We start from the raw sequence: 24748 nt of genomic DNA, 5'->3' as shown, positions 1-24748 counted from the left end.
ATTTTTCTTCCTCTCAGAGGTCAGCCTGGCTCCCTGGTACCCCACAGTCCAGTGTGTCCTGGCCATCCTATGTGGGGACTGGCCCAGCTGTACCAATGGGACCCGTCAAGGCACTCACCTAGCCCCTCATGCAGGCACCTTGACTTGGTCTGTTGCTGTCTGGGTGGCTACTGCCTCCTTGCCCTGAGCATCCACATCTGTGTCCCTACACCTGCTCCTCTGTGCCCTTGCATCTGCACACCTGTGCACCTATACCTCAGCACTTGCACCGCTCCACCTAATGCACCTGCATACCTGCACTTGTGTATGCACACCTACACCTGTGCACTTATACGCCGCACTTGTACCTGTGCACCTGTACCCATACACCTGTACCTATGCACCTGCCCACCTCCACACCTGTAGCTATACTTGCAACTGTACCTGGATACTGGCACTTGCACTTTTGCACCTGTGCGGCTATTCCTGTGTACTTGCACCTATCCTTGTGCATTTGCACACCGCCTCTATACCTATGCACCTGTACCCACACACCTGCACACCTCTGTACCTGTATCCACACACCTGTACCTTTTGGGTACTAGCACCTGCACCCACACTTGTGCACCTGCTCATTTGTGCACCCATACCTGCATACCTGCACCTGTGCACCTGTACCCATGCACCCACACCTGTGCATGTTCCAGCTGCTAGGTCTGGACTGAGGTCCACCCATAGGCATGATACTCCTCCCATCTAACCATTTGGGGATACCATGAGGATGCTGAGAGCAGCCAGAACAGGTACTGTCCCAGTCCTAAACCTTTCCCCACTGCTGTTCCTGGAACCCTTATTATGGGCATTGATGCCTCTTCACAGTGGAGGCAAAAGACCCTCATGTACCACACTCCCATATGGTGCCTGTGCACAGCACAGACATACCTACAGACTCCTCACACAGTGTCCTCACACACATACACTACTGCATGGGACAGACATGTCCGTGTACCCCCACACAGTGTACTCACACCTTATGGTGCTCTGCAGGGGCTGGCATCACCGTACCACTCACACATGCTTATGAGGTGCTGGCACCATCACTAAGGCCTTGCTGTGCTCCCTCAGCTACCCGTGTCAGGTCTCTGTGCCTGTTGGTCTGTCGGACACTCTGCCACCTGAGCTGGCAGCAGCAGGTCTGGCCCGACACCCTGGGTGGACTGATGACCTGCAGGGCAGGGCAGGGCAGGGCAGAGGGTGCTCGGTCTCCTGCTTCAGTTTCGCCCAAAGGAGAGCACTTAGATTGTTCAGAGGTCTTCCCAGCCCGGTGGGGGGCTGGGATCTGAGTGTGCGTGAGCCCCGCGTGCATGCCCTGAATTCAACTTGTGCTCCACAGAGACGTCTCCCACAACCTACTCTCGGAGCTGGACGCGGGGCTGCTGGCCAACCTCTCTGCGCTGACTGAGCTGTGAGTGCCCTGCAACGACAGCCACACACAACCGGGATGGTGCTCCCCGCTGCAAGCTGAGCCCCTTTTCTTCCAGGGACATCAGCCACAACAAGATTTCTACACTAGAAGAAGGGATATTTGCTAATTTATTTAACTTAAGTGAAATGTAAGTCACATTGCTCTGGGGCCCAGGTGGTGGCCAGTCTGCTAGCTTTGTCGGTGGCCCCATCCTCCACGCAAGGACCAGACCACTCCTTCCAGCCTGTCCTACTGCCCTGCAGATACCTGGGCGGGAACCCGCTGGAGTGCGACTGTGCATTGGCCTGGTTGCCACGCTGGCTGTCGGAGCGGAACATCCGCCTGGTGGGACCCGAGGCGGCCACGTGCGGAGGGCCAGGTCCCCTGGCTGGCCAACCCCTCCTGGGAGTCCCGTGGCTGGACCACGCCTGTGGTGAGTGGCACCCCGAGTGGTCTGCAGGGGCCTGCTAGGGACTGTGCTGAGCCTGCGTGCTCTCGTAGGTGAGGAGTTCGTGGCCTGCCTCTGGGACAACAGCTCTGATGCCTTGGTTCTGGCCGCCTTTTCTGCTGCCCCTGAGGAGCCTGCGGTGCCTGAGACCTGCGGCGCCATGTGCTTTGCTGCTGGCCAGCGCCTGGCTGCCTTCTCAGAGCAGGGCCAGTGCCTGTGCGGGGCGGCTTGGCCCCAGAATGCCTCCTCGGCTTGTCTGGACTTGTGCTCTGGACCCCTGAGCCCTGGGCCTCCCTGTGGGGGTCCAACCCTCCTCCAGCACCCCTTCCCCGCTTCCCCTGGGGCTTCCCTGGTGGGGCCTCCCAGACCCCTGGCCTCTGGCCAGCTAGCAGACTTCCACGTCACGGCCTTGCTCCCTGTCAGCACCACTCGCTGGCACTTCGGGGATGGCACCCCCGAGGTGGGCACGGTGGGGCCGGCCATCTCTCATCGCTACATGCTACCCGGGCGCTATCAGGTGACAGTGCTGCTGGCCCTGGGGGCTGGCACGACACAACTGGCTGCCGAGGTGCAGGTGTATGCAGCCCCCAGTGCCCTAGAGCTGGAGTGTGCACCCTCTGTGCACAGCGGGGAACCCCTTGAGCTGCAGGTTCGGAACCGTGGCGGCTCGGGTCTTGAGGTCACCTACAACATCCTGGCTGTGAGCGAGGAGCCAGCACGAGGTGGGTCCTGCCCCACTATCTCTGGGGATGCGGGTGGGGGTGCCTGGCGACCCCTGACTCCACGTCTGTGTGTGCCTGCAGTGGTGCACCCGCTCTGCCCCCCGGACACCATCATCTTCCCTGGCAACGGGCACTGTTACCGCCTTGTGGCCACTAAGGCTGCGTGGTGGGAGGCCCAGGACCTCTGCCACGCCTGGGCTGGCGCTGCCCTGGCCACCGTGGACAGCGATGCTGTGCAGCACTTCCTCATCTCCCAGGTCACCAGGTGCGGGGAATGGAGGGGCCTGGAACTAGGGAGTGGAGCCCTTCCCCTGTGCAGACAGAGGGGTGAGCCTGGAGGCCCCTCTGTGGTGCCTCATCTCCAGGCAGCACCAGCGCGTTCATCCTTGCAGAAATAGATGCTGTGAGACCTCTCCCTGCCTGAGTGTTGCCGGGGTCCCACCTCTGTACCTCCTGCCTCTGTAGAACAGGGCATGTCCTGGGTGCTTCCCGGTGCTTAACCTCCCCCTGTGGCCCCCAGGAGCCTGGATGTATGGATTGGCTTCTCAGCTGTGGGCGGGACGGAGCCAGGGCCGGGTGACCGTCCCTTTAGCCTGGAGAGCTGCCAGAACTGGTTGCCAGGGGAGCCGCATCCTGCCTCTGCTGAGCGCTGTGTGCGCCTGGGGCCTGCTGGCCAGTGCAACACAGACCTGTGCTCAGTCCCACACAGCTATGTGTGCGAGCTGCGGCCTGCAGGTGAGCCAACCCATCCCCCATCCCCAGACCACTGTCCTGAGGTCACCAGTCCAACATGGCCACAGGGAAGGCAGCTGGGTTGGATGGGCGACCCTGGCACTGGGCCCAGCATCTCGTTGCTTGTCTGCTCCCAGGCCCTGTGCAGGACGCCGAGAACCTCCTCATGGGAGCACCTAGCGGGGAGCTGCAGGGACCCCTGAGCCCACTGGCCCAGCAAGAGGCCCTGTCAGCCCCCCAGGAGCTCGTTGAGGTGGGTCTCCCTCTCTCGTGATTAATGGGTCTGACAGGTTGGGTGTTGGGACCAGTTCTTTTCTCCCCCTAACCCCTCTCCCTCGCAGGTGATGCTGTTTCCTTGCCTTGGCCTGGGTCTGCACCCTGGAACCTTTCTCACTGCGGCAGAGCTGGGCACCCAGGAGCTCGGCCGGCCTGTCCAGCTGCGGCTGCAGGTGTATCGGTCCATGGGAGCAGCAGGTGGGCTGGCCTGGGCACCCTCTGTATGAGTACTGGGATTGAGGAGTGAGGCATTGGGATAGCAGTGGGGGCTGTGCATCAGGATCTGTTCCTGACACCCCCTCATTTCCTTGTAGGTACCCCGGGAAATAGCAGTGAACCCACCAGCAGCCCCCCAGACAATGGGACTCAACTGGGTCCTATGTGTGCGCCCAGGGGAGGGCAGTGTTCTGATGCCTACATTGCGCAGATCTGTGCTAATGGGTCACTGCTAGAGCTGGGCTTCCTGGGGACCACCTTTGTGCTGTGGACAGAGCTGCTTCTCTCTGTGCCTGCGGGGTCCCCTGCCCAATACACGGTGCGTACCCCCTCCTCTGTGGCCCACTCCACCCCAGCTGCAGCTCTGAGCCTCCTCCTTCCCCCTGCCCCAGGTGCAGGACACTGTGGGGAGTGGTCACCAGGTTCAAGGGGCCCATGGCCAGTCTGGTGCCTGCAGTTGTCTGCATAGCCTCTTTCCTGTCTGTAGGTGGCTTTCCGGAGCCAGGACGGCCCCCTGCTCCCTGGTGATCTCCTGGTCTTGCAGCATGATGCAGGCCCAGGCTCCTTCCTGCTCTGCCCCCCAGCAGCTGGCCCGCTGGGCACCCAGACATCTTATTTTTCTACCAACTCCTCATCCTGGCTCATCCACCTGCCCACCCAGTTGGAGATGGCCCCAGCCAGGCCAGCCTGTGCCCTGCGGCTGCTTGCAGCCACCGAGCAGCTGACCCCACTGCTGGGCACCAGCCCCAACCCTGGATTCCCACGTCCTGGGCGCTATGAGGTCCGGGCCACCGTGGGCAATGGCGTGTGGACAAACAACCTGACCTGCAGTTTCGATGTGGTGTCTCCAGTGGCCGGGCTGCGGGTGCTCCATCCCATTCCCCAGGACGGCCGCCTCTATGTCCCCACCAACAGTTCAACCTTGGTGCTGCAGGTCAATGCGAGCACCAATGCCACTGCCACGGTGCGTTGGTCTGGGGGCAATGCGAGTGCGCCCTTCCAGGCCCAGTGCCCATCCGCAGATGTCGCCCTTGTGTCTGGCTGTGCCCCTGAGGCGGGCTCCACCCTGTTCTCTGTGTTGGCGTTGCCTGGACTCAGCGTGGGCGAGCATGTCCTGGAGGTGCTGGTGGAGAGCAGTGCAGGCAGAGAGACCCAGAGTCTGAGTGTGTGGGTGGAGGAGCCCGTGCAGGGGCTGCACGCCACGCCCAACCCCGAGGCCAGGGTGCTGCAGGGTGTGCTGGTGGTGAGTTCAGGTTCCAGCCAAGGAGCCACTGGGGGAAAAAAAAAAAGGAGCCACTGGGGAGGTGTGGCTGTTTCTGGGGCAGGAACCACACAGGTCTCCACTCTTAGCTTTTAGGCAGCACCTCTTCACTCTCTACTACTCCCCTAGCCAACTCCCACCTCATGGTGTCCCATGAGGTGGGCTAGAAGCACCTTAGAAAGGTCCCCAGTTGGGGGCTGGAGAGATAGCATGGAGGTAGAGCTTTTGCCTTGCATGCAGAGGGATGGTGGTTCGAATTCCGGCATCCCATATGGTCCCCCGAGCCTTCCAGGAACGATTTCTGTGTGTAGAGCCAGGAGTGGTTCCTGAGCGATGCCAGGTGTGACCCAAAAACCAAAAAAGAAAAAAGAAAGAAAGGTCCCCAGTGTCCACCCTGCTGGAGGCAGCCTGGCTCTGCAGCCTCCATCCACGCTTCACCCCACCTCTCTCCAGCTGCTTCACCTCTGCATGCTATCACACCATACCTACCAAGCTGTCCATATAGTGGCCCTGGCTCAGGCATTGGGGAGGGACTGTTGAGGTCCTGGAGATGGGGTAACCCTGTACTAAGCTGCTGGAGGATACAGGTGAAGAGGTGTGAGCAGGGCTCCCCAGCCAACCTCACACGGTGTCCATCTGCAGAGGTACAGCCCTGTGGTGGAGGCCGGCTCCAACGTGACCTTCCGCTGGACCATCGACGACAAGCAGTCCCTGACCTTCCATAATGTGGTCTTCAATGTCATCTACCAGAGTGCAGCCATCTTCAAGCTCTCGGTGAGTGAAGCTGGAGATGATGGGGGGGGGGTAGGAGGGACGGGGCCGTGGCTACTGTAGAAAGTGATAGGTGGGACTGATTGGTCTGGGGGCTTGGTTGGTGGTGGGGCTGGCAGAGTTGAGGGTTATCGGTATGGCCCTGCCTGGCTAGCCAAACTGCTAGTGTCACTGACGGGGAGCATGGGGGCTTATCTGTGCTTTTTCTCCCATTCTGCTTCCAAGGACTGCTCTGGCCATGGGTGAGTGCAGGGCTGGGTCCGATGTGCCCACCATCAGGTTCTGCACCCACTCACTGCTGCTCTCTCCACAGCTGACAGCCTCCAACCACGTGAGCAATGTCACCGTCCACTACAATGTCACCGTGGAGCGAATGCACAGGATGCAGGACTTACAGATGTGGGCGGAGCCGACTGTGCTGCCCCCCAACACCTCACTGGCCCTGGGGGCTCGAGTGCTGGTGGACTTGGCGGTGGAGGTGACCTTCGTGTGAGTGCCGGTGCATGGCTCCTCGGGGACTCTGCCTCCCCTATGCCCGCCACACCTGCCCCGGCTCACTGCCCCCTCCTCCCTCGTCAGGTGGACCTTTGGAGATGGGGAGCAGGTGATCAACCAGTTTAAGCCTCCGTACAATGAGTCGTGCCACGTGCCGGACCCCACAGTGGCCCAGGTGCTGCTAGAACACAACATCTCACACTCTTACGCTGCCCCAGGTGAGTGCAGGCATGTGGCCACCTCTCCCTGCTCTCAGACTGGAGGGGACCTGCAGCCCTAGAACTTGGCACCTGAGCTTGCTGGCAGAAATGGGACCCCTCTCTCCTTTTGAGCACGAATGGTTCTCAGAATTTATATTTTTTGGGGGGATGGTGGTTGCTTGTTAGAGACATAGCCTCAGCAGCACCCCATCCCGTGGCAACCTTCCCTGCCCGATGCTTGGCACAGTCTTATTCACCCTCTGACACCCCAGGCTTGACACAATCCTGGGGCCTGTTCCCAGGCTGCCACCTGGGGGTTCTGCTTATTCAGGGTGGGGTCAGCAAGAGGGGCCTTCCCCGAACCATACGGGCCTGTTCCCCCCAGGTGAGTACAACCTCACACTGTTGGTAAGCAACGACTACGAGAATCTGACCCGACAGCTGCCCGTAAGTGTGCGTGCCACCCTGAGTGCCATGGCTGTGACCGTGGGCAGCCCCGTTCTGGTGGCTGGCCGGCCCGCTACCTTCTCCGCACGCCCACTGCCTTTGTCTGAGGGCATCCTGTACAGGTGGGACTTCGGGGATGGTTCCCCTGCTGTGACACAGCTGCAGCCGGATGCCAACCACATATTCGCCGCCAATGGCACGTACCGCGTACACCTGGAGGTCAGCAACGGGATCGGCCGTGAGGTGGCCTGGGCTGACGTCCGGGTCTATGAGGAGCTGCGCGGCCTGCATGTGCTCGCAAGCCCAGCCGTGGAGCAGGGAGCGCCCATGCAGGTCAGCGCCAGCCTGGAGTCGGGAGATGCCATCATGTGGACCTTCGACATGGGGGATGGCACGGTGCTATCAGGTCCCCAGGCCGTGGTGGAGCACACATACCAGCGGGCGCAGAACTGCGTGCTGACCGTGGTCGCCGCCAGCCCTGCAGGCCGCCTCTCTCATAGCCTGCCTGTGCGCGTTTTCGTGCTAGAGGTGCTGCGCATCGAGCCTGCGGCCTGCATTCCCATGCAGCCCAGTGCCCGGCTCACGGCCTACGTCACGGGGGACCCTGCCCATTACATCTTTGACTGGACCTTCGGCGATGGCTCATCCAACAGCACTGTGAGGGGGGACCCATCAGTCACCCACAACTTCACGCACAGTGGCACCTTCCCACTGACGCTGGTGTTATCCAGCCACGTGAACAAAGCTCACTACTTCACCCGCATGTGTGTGGAGCCTGAGCTGGCCAACGTCACCCTGTGGCCCAACAGGCAATTTGTGCGACTTGGGGACGAGGCCCACCTGGAGGCCCGCGCCTGGCCCCCTTTCCCTTACCATTTCACCTGGGACTTTGGCACCCCTGACACCTCCAGCCGTGTGGGAAGCTCCGAAGCCACATTTGCCTACCTGGCGCCCGGCTCCTACCTGGTGATGGTCACCGTGGCCAACAACGTGTCGTCAGCCAATGGCTCGGCGCTCGTGGAGGTGCAGGAGCCGGTGCAACTCACGGGTATTCAGGTCAATGGCTCCAGCATGCTGGAGCTGCAGCGCCCCTACCTCCTGTCGGTTGTGGGCCAGGGGCACCCCGCCAACTATCTGTGGCAGCTGGGGGATGGTGGGCAGCTCGAGGGCCCCACTGTGGTCCATGCCTACAACAGCACAGGCTGCTTCACCATCACCGTGGCTGGCTGGAATGCGGTGAGCCGGGCAGAGGCCATGCTCAATGTCACGGTGCAGGCACGTGTGCGGGGCCTCCATGTCAGCGCCAGCCGCACAGTGGTGCCCCTGAACGGCAGCGTCAGTTTCAGCACCACCCTAGAGGCAGGCAGCAACCTGCGCTACTCGTGGGTACTTTGTGACCGCTGCACACCCATCCCTAGTGGCCCCACCATCTCCTACACCTTCCGCTCCGTGGGCACCTTCAATGTCATTGTCACGGCCGAGAACGACGTGGGCGCCGCCCAGGACAGCATCTTTATCTCTGTGCTGCAGCCCATCGAGGGCCTGCAGGTCACAGGTGGCCGGGACATTGTGCCCACGAACCACACGCTGCAGCTGCTTGCCACTGTGGCAGAGGGCACCAACATCTCCTACAGCTGGACGGCCCAGCGCCCCGGGGGCCCTACCCTGGCTGGTAGTGGCAAGACCTTCTCGCTCACTGTGCTGGAGCCCGGCACCTACCACGTGCAACTGCGCGCCACCAACCTGCTGGGCAGCGTCTCCACCAACTGCACTGTGGACTTCATAGAGCCTGTGGGCCAGCTGGTGGTATCAGCCTCCCCCAACCCAGCTGCCCTTAACCAGAGCGTCGCCCTGGCTGCCAGGCTTGCCGGGGGCAGCCGCGTCCTTTACACCTGGGGCCTGGAGGGCGGGCTGAGTTGGGAGACCGAGGACCCGGCTACCACGTGTGCCTTTTCCACTCCGGGCCTGCACTGGGTCATGGTCACGGCCCACAACCGGCTGGGCTCCACAAATGCCACTGTGCTGGTGTCAGTGCAGGTACCCGTGGGCGGGCTCAAACTCAGGGCCAGTGAGCCGAATGACAGCTTTGTGGCTTCTGGCTCTACCGTGTCCTTCTGGGGGCAGCTGACCTCGGGCACCAATGTGAGCTGGTCCTGGGCTGTGCCGAGTGGCAGCAAGTACGGCCAACAGGTCTCTGTGCTCTTCCCTGAGGCCGGGACTGTCTCTGTTCACCTCAACGTCTCGAACGCGGTCAGCTGGGCCTCAGCCACTTACAGTCTCACAGTACAGGATCCTGTGGTGGGCCTGGTGCTGTGGGCCAGCCGCAAAGTAGTTGAGCCCGGGCAGCTGGTCCACTTCCAGGCCTTGCTGGCCACTGGCTCTGCCGTCAGCTTCCGCCTGCAGATTAGTGGGTCCAGCCCCGAGGAACTGCCTGGGCCCCACTTTGTGCATACTTTCTCCCTTGTCGGGGACTATGTGGTGAGCGTGCAGGCAGAGAACCAGGTGAGCCGGATTCAGGCACAGGTGAGAATCTCTGTGCTGGACGCTGTGGCCGGCCTGCAGGTGCCCAACTGCTGTGAAGCAAGCATGGCCACGGGCACCGAGAGGAACTTCACTGCCCGCGTGCAGAAGGGCTCCCAGGTGGCCTACGCCTGGTACTTTTTGCTGCAGAAGGTCCAGGGGGACTCACTGGTGATCCTGTCGGGCCGTGAGGTCACCTACACCCCCATGGCCGCCGGGCTGCTTGAAATCCAGGTTCGGGCCTTCAACGACTTGGGTGGTGTGAATCTCACGCTGCGTCTGGAGGTGCAAGATATCATCCAGCATGTGGCCCTGCGTAGCAGCCGCTGCTTCACCAACCGCTCGGCCCGCTTCGAAGCCAACACCAGTCCTAGCTCACGGCACGTGGCCTACCACTGGGACTTCGGGGACGGGGCGCCGGAGCAGGATACGGAGGTGCCATGGGCCGAGCACGCCTACCTCCAGCCCGGGGACTACCGCATGCAGGTGAACGCTTCCAACCTGGTGAGCTTTTTTGTGGCGCAGGTCACGGTCACAGTCTACGTGCTGGCCTGCCCGGAGCCCGAGGTGGACGTGACCCTGCCGGCGCAGGTGCTCATGAGGCGCTCCCAACGCAACTACCTGGAGGCCCGCGTGGACCTGCGTGGCTGTGTCACCTACCAGACAGAGTACCACTGGCAGGTCTTCCGCGCCGCCCACTGCCAGCGGCCCCCGCAAGCGGCCCCGGTGGCCCTGCGTGGCGTGGACACCAACCGGCCACAACTGGTATTGCCACGACTAGCGCTGCCCGTGGGCCACTACTGCTTTGTGTTTGTGGTATCATTTGGGGATACACCCCTGGCACGGAGCATCCAGGCCAATGTGACGGTCGTGGCTGAGCGCCTGGTGCCCATCGTTGAAGGCGGCTCTTACCGGGTCTGGTCTGACACCCATGATCTGCTGCTGGATGGGAGCAAGTCCTATGACCCAAACCTGGAGGACGGGGACCAGACGCCCCTAAGCTTCCACTGGGCCTGCGTGGCCTCAACACAGGTCAGTCCTGGGGGACCCTCGGCTGCTTGCTCTAGTCCACTTCCATCCCCATTTCCAGCACTGTCTGATCCTGAGATCCCTCTTTACCCTCCTCACCCTGGGTTTCAGGTGCTTCTGAACGTTCCCCCGGTACTTATGTCCTTCCTGTCTGCAGAGTGGTGGTGGAGGTGGCTGTGCCCTGAGCTTCGGGCCACGTGGGAGCAGTGTGGTTCGGGTGCCCCGGGAACGACTACGGGCCGGGGTGGAGTACACCTTCAACCTGACAGTGTGGAAGGCGGGCCGCAAGGAGGAGGCCACCACGCAGACAGTGAGCACAAGCGCCCGGGGCCCCCTAGATGGGCCGTGTCAGGGTGGCATGCACATGCCCCCCCCCAGGGTGTCCCTATGCCTCAGACACATGCCTCTAGGCTGGGCACAACAAGGTCATCAGCCAGGGCTGTCCCTAAGCTGGTACTGGACGGGTCTTGTCACAGCTGTCAGGGGTGGGGGACTGGGAGTCAACAGGCTGCAGCTGGCTCAGCTGCTTGATGCCTGTAGCCTGGGGCAGCCTCAGGCACCTGGACCGACCCCTGGGGTGTGGAAGGCCCTGGGGATCTGCCACTCAGGAGCAGAGAAAATAAGTCTCAGCCGCAGCTTCCATGGTACCCCCACAAACCCCGTACAGCCCTTTTCCCCAGGCAGCTGGGGGCCCTCTCTGCAATTGGCACTGTTCCTCTAAGCCTACTGGCCTTCAGGTGCTGATCCAGAGCGGCCAGGTGCCCATCGTGTCCCTGGAGTGTGTGTCCTGCAAGGCTCAGGCTGTGTACGCGGTTAGCCACAGCTCCTACGTCTACCTAGAGGGTCGCTGTGACAGCTGCAGCGGGGGCCCAAAGCAAGGGGTGAGTGGGGAGCCCCGCGGGGCGCTGCAGGGCAGCTTCGGGCCAATCCTTGCCCACCGGGCATTCATATGCCCCCTGAGTGTTGGTCCCCTCACTCCACAGCGCTGGGCCGCCCGCACCTTCAGCAACAAGACACTGGTTCTGGACTCCAGGAGTACATCCACGGGCAGCTCAGAGCTACGGCTGGTGGTGCGGCGCGGCGTGCTGCGGGACGGCGAGGGCTACATCTTCACGCTCACTGTGCTGGACCAAGACGGAGAGGCCGAGGGCTATGCCTCCATCCGCCTGGCTGCCAACCGCCCCCCACGCGGGGGTTCCTGTCGCCTGTTTCCACTAGAGAAATTGCAAGGCCTCACCACCAAGGTGAACTTCGAGTGCTCAGGTGCGTGGCGGGGTTGGGGGTCCGGGCAGTGCCGTGTGCGGCCCGGGAGTGGAGGGGTGGAACTGGAACAATGCCAGGTGCAGCTGTGGGCCAAGGCTGTGCCGTGATGGGCAGGGGCTGGTTGTCTCCCTGGGTCCCACAGGCTGGCAGGATGCAGAGGACCCCAGTGCTCCCCTGGTATACGCTCTGCTGTTGCGACGCTGCCGTGAGGGCCACTGTGAGGAGTTCTGCATCTACAAGGGCAGCCTCGCCACCTATGGGGCCGTGCTGCCGCCTGGCTTCGCACCCCGCTTCCTGGTAGACCTGGCTGTGGTGGTGCAGGACCAACTTGGTGCCGCTGTAGTTGCCCTTAACAGGCAAGCTGGGCCCGACCGAGGGAGGCTGGTGCCCCAGGAGGAAGCACCAGCTTACACAGCCTCCACACAGGTCTCTGGTGATTATCCTGCCGGAACCTCCTGATGAGACCCTGGGCCTGACCCCCTGGCTGCACAATTTGACAGGCAGCACGCTGCCTGGGCTGCTCAAACAGGCAGATCCCCAGCACGTCATCGAGTTCTCGCTGGCCCTCATCACCGTGCTTAATGAGGTAAGTGCAGCCACCAAAGTCCCCTGCCTGCTGCACCCTTGTCTCCTCAGCCAGCACCTGTTTTGGCAGCCCTGCCGAGCCTTCGACCTGGTTGCCTTCTTGTGGGTCCCTGGGAACCCCCTCTTGTGCCTAAAGCAGCACCCTGGGCTGTGGGACTGGTTTAATGGTCGGGACAGCCCCCTGACAATCAGTCATCTGCTGACCCCTGCAGTATGAGGAGAGCCTGACTTTGGCAACGGAGCCTGAGCACCAGTGGCAGCTCCGGGCCCAGATACGTGGTAATATCACCGAGGCGCTGGTGTCTTTACGGGTGGACACTGTGGACGACACCCAGCAGATCGCCGCTGCCTTGGCCCAGTGCACGGTGGGGACCTGCCCTGCATTGTCAGGGGTAGCCCAGGGGTGGAGGGCCAGCAGGGAGAAACATGGTGGGGTCCCCGGTGCACTAGGCCATGGACTAGGGGTTCAGCAGAGCAGGGATGAGGTGTCAGCTGTCCCCAACTTTCATGGTGTGCTCATGACCAGGCCACCCAAGTATGGGCGGGGGTGGCATGGCCGGATGCTCAGTGCCTCTGGCCCACAGGTGTCTGGTCACCATCTTGTGTGCCGCTCATGCCTGAAGCGGACACTGCAGAAGCTGGAGGCCATGATGAGTGTCCTGCAGGCTGAGACGGCCGCGGGCACAGGTACGCCCATTGCCATCGCTGACAGCATTCTCAACATCACAGGTATGGGCCAGCTGTGGGGCTCTGGGCGTGGGCCTCTCCTACCAACCACGGTCAAGTCTGACCCCATCATCCACCCACAGGCGACCTCATCCATCTGGCCAGCACAGATATGCAGGCCCCACAACCCCCAGAGCTGGGGGCTGAGCTACTCACGCCATCACTGATGGTGGCATCCCAGGCGTACCGCCTTTCCTCGGCACTCATGGGCATTCTCATGCGCTCCCGGGTAGTCAACGAGGAGCCGCTGACCCTGGCAGGCACAGAGATCGTGGCCCAGGGCAAGCGCTCAGACACACAGAGCCTGCTGTGCTGCGGTGCCTCGCCAGAGCCCGGTTGCCACTTCTCCATCCCCACGGCCTTCAGCGGGGCCCTGGCCAACCTCAGCGATGTGGTGCAGCTCATCCTGCTCGTCGACTCCAACCCCTTCCCCTTCGGCTTCATTGGCAACTATACCGTCTCCACCAAGGTGGCGTCCATGGCCTTCCAGACACAGGCTGGCACCCACATCCCCATTGGGCATCTGGCCTCGGAGCGTGCCATCGTGGTGAAGGTGCCCAGCACCTCAGACCAAGCTGCCCTCGACCAGCACAGCTCTGCCACCTCTGCCATCGTGCCGCCCGGGACCTCGGTCAGTGCCATGGTTGTCCCAGAGAGCAGCAACCCTGAGGCCGGGCTGCACCTGCGTCTCACCTACGAGCTCTTGAATGGTAGGGCTGGCCAGGGTAGGGCTGCAGCAGGCCAGGGTGGGGGTCTCCTTGTCTAGGTACCAGCCAGACCCTGCTTGTGTTCCCCAGAGCACCAGCTGCCTGAGGAACCAGAACCCTACCTGGCCGCGTACCTTCACTCGGTGCCTGGGCCCAATGAGCACAACTGCTCGGCTCACAGGAGAATCAGCCCTGGGGCGCTCCGGGGCGAGGACCACCGGCCTTACACCTTCTTCATGGCCCCTGGGTGAGTGCAGAGGGCCAGTGGGCGCCCTCCAGTGGGTCTGGGTGGTGTCTGGTCTTATGTGACTCCCCCTTTCTTCCCCCTAGGACCAGAGTCCCAGGCGAGCGCTACTACCTGAATTTGACCAGCCACTTCCGCCATACGGAGCTTCGGGTGTCGCTGAGCTTGTACATGTCCCTGTGCCAGTACTTCAGCGAAGAGAAGATGATGTGGAGCACCGATGGGCTCGTGCCCTTGGAGGAAACGTCCCCCAGCCAGGCTGTCTGCCTCACTCGCCACCTCACGGCCTTCGGTGCCAGCCTGCTTGTGCCCCCGAGCCGCGTGCACTTCACCCTCCCTGTGAGTGGGGGTGGCCGGGCTGAGGTGGGGCCAGGGCTGCACCTCCACTTCACCCTCCAGATCTGACGCTGTGTCTGCCAGGAGCCTGCCCCGGCCACCAGTTATGTGGTCCTGCTGACCTGCGCCGTGTGCCTGGCCACCTATGCCATCATGGCCGCCATCCTGCGCCGGCTAGACCAGCTGGACGTCCGCCGAGTTCGTGTCACCCCTTTCTGCGGGCAAGGGGGACGCTTCAAATATGAGATTCTAGTGAAGACTGGCTGGGGCCGGGGCTCAGGTAAGGGGCCTGGGGGCATCACGAGCAGGAGGGTCCATGCTGGGGACCCCTGGAATGGGACAGACTCGTAAGGGTGCCTGGGGCCATGCCCAGGACTCATCCAGGCAAGGGCCTGCGTCCCTCATGTCTCCAGGATGTGGAGGCCACATGCATGTTCATGCCGGGCAGGTCACAGGGGTGGGGTAGTGTCCCCTATGCACAATAGGGACCCCCCCCTTACTGGCAGGGACCACGGCGCACGTGGGCATCATGCTGTATGGGGCTGACAGCCGCAGTGGGCACCGCCATTTGGATGGGTACCAGGCTTTCCACCGCAACAGCCTGGACATCTTCCAGATCGCCACCCCCCAGAGCCTCGGCAGCCTGTGGAAGATCCGCGTGTGGCATGACAACAAAGGTTGGGGCCTGCCAGAGGTATATACGCCCAGTACTCTGTGGTGCTGTGTGGCCCCTGCCCACCTGCCTGTCCCTCTGTAGGTCTCAGCCCCGCCTGGTTCCTGCAGCACATCATCGTCAGGGACCTGCAGAGTGCCCGCAGCACCTTCTTTCTGGTCAACGACTGGCTCACGGTGGATGCTGAGGCCAACGGGGGCCTGGTGGAGAAGGAGGTGCTGGCAGCAAGTAAGGCCCAGCCTGGCGGGGAGCAGGGTGGTGGTGAGGTTCCCCAGCAGCATCTGGCCTGCAGCTTTGCTGTACCCCCAGGTGACGCTGCCCTGCGCCACTTCCGCCGCCTGCTGGTGGCCGAGCTACAGCGCGGCCTCTGTGACAAGCACATCTGGCTTTCGATGTGGGACCGGCCAGCCCGCAGCCGCTTCACGCGTGTGCAGAGAGCCACCTGCTGCGTCCTCCTGATCTGCCTCTTCCTGGGCGCCAACGCCCTGTGGTACGGGGCCGTGGGCGATACTGCCTACGGGTGAGTACTGGGGGCCCTGCTTTGTGCCTCCATCTTGTGCCCCCCCCAGCCTCCATTCCCTCTTCCAACTGCTGCTTCTTCCCCTCCCAGTGCACGGCCTGTGTCCAGCCTGACCCCACTTGGCCCAGAGACCGTGGCTGTGGGCCTGCTGTCCAGCGTGGTTGTCTACCCAGCCTACCTACTCATCCTCTTCCTCTTCCGGATGTCCCGAAGCAAGGTTGGGACAGCACTGATCTGCAAGTCCTAAGAGTAGTAGCCCTGGAGCACCAGTGGATGCTCCAAAGTCTGAGTGTCCAAAGTCTCCCCCTAAAAGGCCACTGGAAGGGGGAAGTGGTGGCACAAGCGGTAGTGCATTTGCCTTGCACACACTGACCTAGGACAGAATGTGATTTGATCAGGAGTGATTTCTGAGCCCATAGCCAGGGGTAATCCCTGAGCATCACCAGGTGTGGCCCAAATACCAAAAAAAAAAAAAAAGACACTGGGATATGGTGGGGTGAATAATATAGTCATGGCCTTTAGACAGATAGACAGATGTTCAAAATGGAGGGGCTGAAGTGATATCGCAGTGGTAAGGCATTTGCCTTGCACACGGCCAACTCAGGACAGACTCCAGTTCAATTCCCGGCATCCCATATGGACCCCCAAGCCTGCCAGGAGCGATTTCTGAGCACAGAGCCAGAAGTAAACCCTGAGCACTGCAGGGTGTGACCCAAGAAAACAAAACAAAGAAAAAGCACTATGGACACTGGCAGGGAGGTGAAAGGCAAGGGGAAGAGCCCACCTCACAGCCCCTAAGGTCTGAGCTGTAGGCAGGACCCCTTGGAGGGTATAGCCTCACTTCAGGGCTGTGACTTGCTGTGGGCTCAGATGTGCGCGGGGAGCAGTGGCTTTAAGCGGCACCTGCCTTACCTTGCAGGTTACGGGGGTCCCACGCCTCCTCCCTGCAGGTCAGCAGGCCCTGGATGTGGACAGCTACCTGGACTCATCTGTGCTGGACACCTCCTTCCTCTCGTTCCCGGGACTCCAAACTGAGGTGAGGGGCCCAGGACATGGTGGAGACCCCACCTGGGCTGGGGGTCCCATCTCTCTAGTCCAGGCTGAGGCTTGTTTTTGATTCTCAATAGGCCTTTGCTACACAGGCAAGAAGCCACTTTTTTCTGGATGATTCTGAGAGGTGGGTGCTGGCCTGTGTAAGGGATGGTCCTGGGGCGACTATGTACCCCAGGGTCCCTGAGCTCTAGCCATGTCTCCGCAGTGCGGTGTGCTGGCCAGACCTGCTCAGAGGCTCATCCACCGCAAGCAGCAGCCTGCAGCAGCCGGGCTCAGGCCCTCCTAACACTGAGAGCCTGGCCCTGACTGGTCCTCCAGCCCCTGCCAAGTACTTCTCAGCCTCAGGTATGTGAGTTTGGGGGGATTCCTCAGCACAGCCCAGAGGTGCGTATCTGATACCTGTTTCCTCTAGATGAAGACTCGTGCTGGCAGAATCTGGCACCCCCTCAGGATGCCCCCCAAGATTCAGCCCTGCTCCCCAGTCTGTGAGTGCCTGGCCCTGGGCTCTCTGCAGTGCCAGGGAGTCGGTGGGTGGGGCTGGAGGTGCAGGGCTGCCACTGTTCAGCCTTGTCTCTGCTGGGGTCAGGGCCCCCTCAGTATGTAGCCCCCCCGTTTCTGTAGTGCCCCTCAACTGGGCCAGATGTAACTGCGGTGTAGTGACAGGACCCTGGGCTGGGTCAGAACTGAGGACAGGTGGTGTCCCCTATCCTTGGGCTTGTGACCAGCTCACACTTCTCTGACCTGCTGCAGGTGCTGCATGCCTGGGGTTCCAATGGAGCCTGAGGAGCTTCCGCAAACTGGCCCGGCCTTGGCCCAGTGCCCGCACTCCCAATCAGGTAGGGCCCACATCCCCAACCTGCCATCTCCCTCAGACCGACCCATGTCCCACACCCTCCTCCCCCTCTCAGACAGGCCCTGCTTACCCCCACCTGCTGCCCCTGCCCAGCTGTTGTTCACTGCCTCTCTGCTCCCAGGGCTGGCCGAGGGTCTGCGGAAGCGCCTGCTGCCTGCCTGGTGTGCACCTCTAGCCCACGGGCTCAGCTTGCTCCTGGTAGCCGTGGCCGTGGCTGTGTCTGGTTGGTTGGGTGCCGGCTTCCCGCCACACGTGAACCTCATGTGGCTGATGTCCAGCAGCTGCAGCTTCTTGGCCTCCTTCCTGGGCTGGGAGCCTCTCAAGGTGAGTGGCCGAGGGGGCTATGCTGCGGGCCTGGGCCCAGCTACCCAGCTTACATGGCCCGTCTGCAGGTCCTGCTGGAAGCTCTGTACTTCTCCCTGGTGGCCAAGCGGCTGCACCCTGATGAGGACGACACGCTGGTGGAGTGCCCGGCTGTGACGCCTGTGAATGAGCGGGTGCCTCGCGTGCGGCCCCCACATGGCTTCGCGCTCTTCCTGGCGAAGGAGGAGGCCCGGAAGGTGAAGAGGCTGCACCGGATGCTTCGGGTAAGCACAAGTCGCCCTTCTCCCCACACCTCCGCCCCCCCCATCCCCCTCCATAGCTCTGTTGACGCCAGGCCAATCCTGCAGAGCCTCCTGGTATACATGCTCTTCCTGCTGGTGGCACTGCTCGCCAACTATGGGGATGCCGCAAGCCACGGGCATGCCTTCCGTCTGCAGAACGCCATCAAACAGGAGCTGGACAGCCACACCTTTCTGGCCATTACCCGGTAGGGAACCTCTTGCCCCCTACCCTCGCATTCCCGGGCAATACGGGCAGGGCTATGTGGTCCTTGAGGGCCCCCTGATGTTGCTGGGTGCCACAGATGGATGCTGCATGTTCCCGGCAGGTCCCAGGACTTCTGGCCCTGGATGTCCCAGGTACTGCTTCCCTTTGTGCACAGCAACCAGAGCAGCCCAGAGCTAGGGCCCCCGCGCCTGCGGCAGGTGCGGCTGCAGGAAGGTGAGCTGGGGTCTGGGGTCCCTAGGCCTGGCCTCTGCTTCCTTGTCCTTAGGTGGCTAGGAAGGAGCTGCAGAGTCAGCTCTGGCAGCAGGCACACACTGAATGTCTCTGACTGCCCTTGCCTCCAGCAATCTGTCCACAGCCCCCTGGCATGGAGTTAGGTTCCTGCTCGGCAGCCAGCAGTGGCTTCAGCACTCAGGATTATGGCCTTGGCTGGGGCACCGCTGCCCCCAATAGTTCTGAGACCTGGGCCTACTCCCCACCCGATTTGCTGGGGTGAGCAAGGAGGAGAGGGCGGGTGCCAGGTCCCTGTGCCTGCAGGGGCAGCTCTAACTGTCACCTGCCTACTCATCCACAGAGTGTGGTACTGGGGCCACTGCGCCGTGTATGACAGTGGCGGCTACATACAGGAGCTGGGCCTCAGCCTGCAGGAGAGCCTCGCCCGCTTGCACTTCTTGCAGCTCCACAACTGGATCGACAACAGGTGGGTGGCCCTACTCCCGCTGGCTCCCACTGGTAGCCCTTGTCACGTCCCCTGACTTTTCCTCCCCGCCGCCAGGAGCCGGGCTGTGTTCGTGGAGCTCACACGCTACAGCCCGGCTGTGGGGCTACATGCCGCCGTCACTCTGCGCCTCGAGTTCCCGGCATCTGGACGTGCCGTGACTGCTCTCAGCGTCAGCCCGTTTGCCCTTCGGCGCCTGAGCTCAGGCCTGTCCCTGCCTCTGCTCACCTCAGTGAGTCTGCCTGGTCCCCACCTCTGTCCTGCCCATACACCTGGCCCCCACCTCTGATCTGCTCACGTACCTGTCCGCCCTGTCCCCAGGTGATCCTGCTGCTGTTTGCGCTCTACTTCTCCGTGACCGAGGTGCGCGCCTGGCGCCGGGAAGGACGCACACGCTGGGCCAGGCCGGTGGCCTGGGCACGGTGGCTGTTGGTGGCGCTGACGGCCACCACAGCGCTTGTGCGCTTGGCCCAGCTGGGCGCAGCGGACTTCCAGTGGACCCGCTTCGTGCGCCTGCGTCCCCGCCGCTTCACCAGCTTTGACCAAGTGGCACAGCTGAGCGCCTCAGCCCGTGGCCTGGCCGCCTCGCTGCTCTTCCTCATTCTGGTCAAGGTGAGAGTGGACCGAGGGGGGTGAGGGGCGCAGGTGGGGGCTGGCAGCCAGCTGATGCCCCTTGCCCACAGGCGGCCCAGCAGCTGCGCTTTGTACGCCAGTGGTCGGTGTTTGGAAAGACGCTGTGCCACGCGCTGCCAGAGCTGGCAGGGGTGGCCCTTGGCCTGGTGGTACTGGCCGCAGCCTACACGCAGCTGTCTGTCCTGGTAGGTGCCCTGCCAAGTGGGGCGGGCGGGATGTCAGTCCCTCCCCCCCGCATTTCTGACCATGCAGCATGGTGCTCTCCACAGCTGGTCTCCTCCTGCGTGGACTCGCTGCGGAGCACAGCCCTGGCTCTCTTGGTGCTGTGCCCCGGGATTGGGGTGCCTGCCCAGCTGTGCCCTACCGAACCCTGGCGCCTGTGTCCTCTGCTCTGCACAGGGCTCTGGGCACTGAGGTTGTGGGGGGCCCTGCGTCTGGGCACGGTGCTGCTGCGATGGCGCTACCGTGCTTTGCGTGGAGACCTCTACCGCCCTGCCTGGGAGCCTCAGGACTACGAAATGGTGGAGCTCTTCCTGAGGAGGCTGCGCCTCTGGATGGGTTTCAGCAAGGTCAAGGAGGTGGGTACGGCCCAGTGGGGGGGAGAGGGACATGCCCTGGGCCCCATGAGCCCAGGGCGCAGCTGGACTGACTGAGCCCCTGTGCCGCCCCCAGTTCCGCCACAGAGTCCGCTTCGAGGGGGTGGAGCCGCTGCCCTCCTGCTCCTCCAGAGGTTCCAAGCTGCCCCAGGATGAGCCCTTGCCCAGCAGGGGATCAGGGGGCTCAGACACCTCGCGCCCCTCCACCGCCTCCAGCCAGCTGGACGGACTGAGTCTGGGCCGACCGGGACCCCGGGTGGAACCCGAGCCCTCCTGTCTCCAGGCTGTGTTTGAGGCCCTGCTGGCCCAGTTCGACCGACTCAACCAAGCCACAGAGGACGTGTATCAGTTGGAGCAGCAGCTGCAGGGCCTGCAGGGCCGCAGGGGCACAGCCTCGCTGCCCCCAGGCCTGCGGCCCACCCTGCCCAGCCGCCCAACCCCAGGCCCCAGCAAAGCCTCCTTCTGGACCAAGAACAAGGTCCACCCCAGCAGCACTTAGGCCCTTCTGGGCGGGCCCCACCACTCAGTATTAGCTTCTGCTGCCTCAGAGCCGCTGCACATGGCCCGAGCGCGTCTCTGGGCTTCAGCACTTTAGGCCCAGGCCCCCATCCCGGCAGTATTGCACTCAGGGCCCAGCCTCTGAGACGCTAATTTATTTCCTGAGTCCTCAGGTTCAGTGGGCTGTGCCCCTCCTCCTCCTGGGCAGACCCCTCCTCGCTAAGGATCCAAACCCCTGGGAGGGACCCTGCACCCCTCCCCCCTAAATTATTACCTCCTGTGCCCCTGCTGAGTACCTGCAACTCCAGCTCTGTCCGTGTGTCTGTGTGTAATTTATACGGGGTAAAGGTGTGTATTTTTGTGCATCCTCCATTTCTCAAGGGGCCCGGAGGCCTGGTGGCTGCTGCAGCCCTTGTGTCAGGGGGTGTCCCTGGGCCCCTGGGAGGCACAGCAGTGACCCCTGCTGGTGTCAGGCCATGCCAGATGGGGCAGTGCCCTGCAGTGCAGCAATAGCCCCGCCCCTCTGACGAAGTCAATAAAGGACTTGGCTGAGACTCCGTTGGTCTGAGTGTCCCAAGTTGCAGCCCAGAGCTTTATTCACCCGAAGACTCGGCATCCTACGTGGCTGCTCTGCTTGCTCACATGGTGGCAGCAGGGGGCCTGGGCTCCTGCTCCAGTTTGGGGTCTCCAGTATGGGACCACGTGGTCCTACACAAACTCTGTGAAATCATCCACGGACGAGATGAGGCGCTTCCGCTGGCCTGTTTCGTAGGTGGGCTCGGGCATGTGTGCTGGAGCCTTGGCATGGCCTGGGGTCTGCATGGGTGGCAACAGCGGGACGCTGGCCACAGTTGAATGGGCAGTTGAATGGGCTTCCTCGCGTAGCTGAGGGCACAGGGACCTCCTGAGACGGTGCCCTTGGCCCGGCCCAGCCCACCTGAAGTTGCCCACTGCCTTACCCGCTGGCGGAGCCGCTTGATGTGGCGGAGCCTGGTGATCCACTTGGAGGGGTAGATATCAGTGGGGTCTGAGCGGCTGTGGTGTACCTGCGAGGCCATCTGGGGGAGGAGGTACCAATGGGTGAGCCCCACTGGTGAGCTCACCAATGCTGAGCCTCTGGACCCCCCAGCCTCCTGCACTTACATTGGCGTGCAAGGCCATCTGGCGAGCCACAAAGGACAGGTTCCGGTCAGACACGATCTTGGCCATGCTTGTATCTACAAGGCCCTCCATGTCTGGTGAGAGGGAGGAGTGGCTAAGGCTCAGACCTGCCCACATCGCCCGCCCCTCCCACCTGTGGCCTCACCTTTCCTGCACTGTAGGGACACCAGGTTACACTCATAGTCCAGGGGAGTGATGATCACATGCACAAAGTTGAACTGGCCCTGCATGGTGAGAGATGAGCTGAAGCATAGCCCCGAGGCCCAGGCCCATGGCCCCAGCTCATGCTACCAGAGGAGCGTGAGGAACAGGCATAGCCGCCATTTGCTCAAGGGTCCAGGCAGTGTGTGCCCGCCTGCTCACTCGGATGGTGCCCAGCTTGAAGTCCTCCCCGGAGTCATTGTACACTATGGACACAAAGTCATTGCCCAGGTGCCGTTTCTTGTCGCAGCGATGCTTGTCCCCGTCCTTGGTGGGCATCAGGGTGGCGATGTGGAAGACGGCTGTGATGCAGAACAGGGGCTGAGTTGGGCCTTGGGACCCTCCCCCTCCTGCCCCCCACCCCAGCAGGCAGACCCTGCCCTTCCTAGGACCACACCCTGCATGATGTCGTCATGCCAACAGTAGGTGAACTGGCCATCCTCGCCACCCACGTCCAGGCCACCCAGGTACACCTTGTCCGGTTGGCAGTCCTTGAGCTCGATGAGTTTGCCCAGGCCTGTGAGGAACTCGGTGTAGCGGTAAGAGCCGTGCTCATTGGACAGGATGGCCAGCTCGTCAGTGCTCTGCAAGCAGATGGAGGGAGGCAAGGTGGTGTCCAGCTGTGTGGGGCAGAGCCTGAGCCCTACGCAGTCACACTGTCCACACAATCCACGCAGCTCTGAGCTCTCCACTCAACAGGAGCCTGGTTGTGCCCTTGCCCCATCACTGCAATTGGGCAACCAGGGATAGCTCTGGGGGGGGGGTTGTCCCAGCAGGCACCTCCAGGTGGCAGCAGCGCCAACCAATTCCTGCCATCACTCCTCCCACAACACCTGAGTCCAGGCAGCATCACCCCCACTTCCTTGCCCTCATCCTGGCACTGGCGTAGGACACCAGTGCCCAGCCTGCCCCAGCTCACCTGACCTTCCCCCACGTAAAGGACTGCGATCTTGTGTGTGTCGTAGGATGGAATCTGGTCAAGCAGCTGCACAGAGCGTTCAAAGGACTGCAGCATGGGAGAAGTCAGCCTGAGCTGACCCAGGTACCCACCCACAGACCCAGGGTCCTGCCCACGTGCAAACACACCTCACTGGGCAGAAGGATGGGCTTGTTGGACTCGTCCCCAAAGAACGGCGAGTGGTAGAGCTGCAGGAACACGAAGCTGCAGAGCCAGGACAAAGCTAAAGGAACCCCAACCCCATGATTTCCCCCCGTCCCCATGGTCCTTCCCAGCACTGGCCCCCAGTGGTCTCAGGGACAACCCCAGGTCCCCAGGGTCCTCCATGAGACTCCCAGACCCCACCTCTGGTTTCCCCAACAGAACCCCGGAGTCCTAGCACTGGCTCACCTAGGGTTGATGCCCAGCACCTTCTCAGGGTTGGAGGCCCCAGCCCTGGCTCTGAAGGCCTCCCGGTCAGGCCTCCTGCCCCTGCGGGATGGGGCTGAGTCAGAGATGGTGTAGCCTCGGGGTCGCAGGCCGGTGGGTGAGTGGGGGCAACTGGTGGATGCAGGGCCCTCAGGTGGGGCTGGCCCTCGGCTCTCCCTGCCTGGACCCGGCCAGGGTGCGCCGTCCCTGTCCAGAGTCCCTGACTGGGAGCGGGCCTTGGTCTCGGGGCTCAGGCGGCCCCCTCCAGTCTGGTCACCAGGACCCCCCAGCACATCCTGCAATGTCTGCAGCTCAGGCGATGAGCTGGACTTGCTGAGGGGTTGGGCGGGCTGGAAGGAGAGATCGGCGGAGGGCCGGACGCCCTCAGACACAGCCCGCTCGATGGGGATTCCTTCAGAACTTGTGTCTCCGCAAAGTGACTTCTCCTCCTGGCTGGAGGTGGAGGACGACTGCAGGGAAGGGCAGGAGTTGGTATTGGGCCAGCTGGCTGTTGAAACCCACGGCCTTTTCAGTGAGTACCCACAGCTGGCGACACTCACACGGCTGACTGGCGCAGAGCAACGCCCATGCCCATCCGAGTCCAGGGCTGGCCCTAGGTCCTCCAAACCGGGGGGATCCGTAGCCAGCATGGTTTCACCTGGCCTGCCCTCCTCCAGAACTACAGCCGAGTCTGGGGGAACAGAAGTTGTTGGGGACAGACCTGTGTCCAGCTCCTCCTGGTCACAGTGCTCAGGCTCTGCCCTCTACAGTGATTCCACACACAACAGAAGCAGGGACAAGGGCCATGTGGCCCAGAGTAGGGTGAGGAGGCAGGGCAGGGCAGGCCAGGCCAGAGGCAGCATCAGGAGGCCAGCCCAGAAGAGACCCCAGACTCAAGTCCAGTGAATGAGGCTCAGTGCGCAGAGCCAGAGTTCATCCAGGGTCTGGGCCTGAATGAAGTCACAAGGCCAGGAGAGTCCAGCAGAGCTTTGAGTCAGGCTTGCCCCTGCTGCTCACTACTGTGTCCTTCTCAGGCCTGGCCATGCAGGGACAGTAAGAGGCAAAGCATCAGCCCGTGGTTGCCAGGGCAGGGCAAGCGAGCATAAGAGTTAGTTATAGAGCATAAGAGTCAGCACCAAGTAACAAGGGCCCAGGATAGAGCTGGGTGACTCGCCAGTCACAGGCAGATGAGCACTCCTACAGTCGCAGGGGAGAGGCAACTAACT

The 24748-nt window shown here is 62.4% G+C and overlaps 2 protein-coding genes across 3 annotated transcripts in view; one reads left to right on the top strand and one right to left on the bottom strand.

The window, feature by feature from the left end:
• The window catches only part of PKD1 (polycystin 1, transient receptor potential channel interacting), a 26452-nt gene extending 5104 nt beyond the window's left edge, over window positions 1-21348 (top strand). The window contains exons 2-46 of the mRNA XM_049768106.1: window positions 1373-1444; window positions 1521-1592; window positions 1708-1877; window positions 1946-2614; window positions 2696-2879; window positions 3135-3349; window positions 3484-3599; window positions 3688-3820; window positions 3937-4157; window positions 4326-5081; window positions 5742-5873; window positions 6184-6359; window positions 6450-6583; window positions 6951-10564; window positions 10719-10871; window positions 11299-11442; window positions 11545-11824; window positions 11967-12180; window positions 12251-12410; window positions 12622-12774; window positions 12994-13138; window positions 13219-13845; window positions 13933-14089; window positions 14173-14425; window positions 14507-14702; window positions 14929-15099; window positions 15180-15323; window positions 15405-15615; window positions 15706-15832; window positions 16535-16651; window positions 16743-16792; window positions 16874-17013; window positions 17081-17153; window positions 17419-17504; window positions 17643-17845; window positions 17914-18108; window positions 18193-18332; window positions 18453-18565; window positions 18694-18841; window positions 18924-19049; window positions 19125-19299; window positions 19389-19679; window positions 19751-19885; window positions 19970-20278; window positions 20373-21348. Coding sequence (XP_049624063.1) covers window positions 1373-1444; window positions 1521-1592; window positions 1708-1877; window positions 1946-2614; window positions 2696-2879; window positions 3135-3349; window positions 3484-3599; window positions 3688-3820; window positions 3937-4157; window positions 4326-5081; window positions 5742-5873; window positions 6184-6359; window positions 6450-6583; window positions 6951-10564; window positions 10719-10871; window positions 11299-11442; window positions 11545-11824; window positions 11967-12180; window positions 12251-12410; window positions 12622-12774; window positions 12994-13138; window positions 13219-13845; window positions 13933-14089; window positions 14173-14425; window positions 14507-14702; window positions 14929-15099; window positions 15180-15323; window positions 15405-15615; window positions 15706-15832; window positions 16535-16651; window positions 16743-16792; window positions 16874-17013; window positions 17081-17153; window positions 17419-17504; window positions 17643-17845; window positions 17914-18108; window positions 18193-18332; window positions 18453-18565; window positions 18694-18841; window positions 18924-19049; window positions 19125-19299; window positions 19389-19679; window positions 19751-19885; window positions 19970-20278; window positions 20373-20795 — 12523 coding nt within the window. The 3' untranslated portion in view covers window positions 20796-21348. The remainder of the gene's footprint in view (window positions 1-1372; window positions 1445-1520; window positions 1593-1707; window positions 1878-1945; window positions 2615-2695; window positions 2880-3134; window positions 3350-3483; window positions 3600-3687; window positions 3821-3936; window positions 4158-4325; window positions 5082-5741; window positions 5874-6183; window positions 6360-6449; window positions 6584-6950; window positions 10565-10718; window positions 10872-11298; window positions 11443-11544; window positions 11825-11966; window positions 12181-12250; window positions 12411-12621; window positions 12775-12993; window positions 13139-13218; window positions 13846-13932; window positions 14090-14172; window positions 14426-14506; window positions 14703-14928; window positions 15100-15179; window positions 15324-15404; window positions 15616-15705; window positions 15833-16534; window positions 16652-16742; window positions 16793-16873; window positions 17014-17080; window positions 17154-17418; window positions 17505-17642; window positions 17846-17913; window positions 18109-18192; window positions 18333-18452; window positions 18566-18693; window positions 18842-18923; window positions 19050-19124; window positions 19300-19388; window positions 19680-19750; window positions 19886-19969; window positions 20279-20372) is intronic.
• Window positions 20935-24748, bottom strand: part of TSC2 (TSC complex subunit 2) — an 18648-nt gene continuing 14834 nt past the window's right edge. For both annotated transcript variants that reach the window (XM_049768068.1, XM_049768067.1), the window contains 10 exons: window positions 24083-24213; window positions 23505-23992; window positions 23243-23318; window positions 23076-23162; window positions 22554-22740; window positions 22319-22458; window positions 22101-22179; window positions 21938-22029; window positions 21754-21852; window positions 20935-21679 (listed from right to left, as the gene is read on the bottom strand). In XM_049768068.1, the coding sequence (XP_049624025.1) occupies window positions 21503-21679; window positions 21754-21852; window positions 21938-22029; window positions 22101-22179; window positions 22319-22458; window positions 22554-22740; window positions 23076-23162; window positions 23243-23318; window positions 23505-23992; window positions 24083-24213 (1556 nt within the window). In that variant the 3' untranslated portion in view covers window positions 20935-21502. The remainder of the gene's footprint in view (window positions 21680-21753; window positions 21853-21937; window positions 22030-22100; window positions 22180-22318; window positions 22459-22553; window positions 22741-23075; window positions 23163-23242; window positions 23319-23504; window positions 23993-24082; window positions 24214-24748) is intronic.

This window comes from Suncus etruscus, chromosome 2 (genome assembly GCF_024139225.1).
Source record: "Suncus etruscus isolate mSunEtr1 chromosome 2, mSunEtr1.pri.cur, whole genome shotgun sequence".
Classification (NCBI taxonomy): Eukaryota; Metazoa; Chordata; class Mammalia; order Eulipotyphla; family Soricidae; genus Suncus; species Suncus etruscus.
Note: the sequence above shows the minus strand (reverse complement) of the source record. Positions and strands in the feature narration are given on the sequence as shown.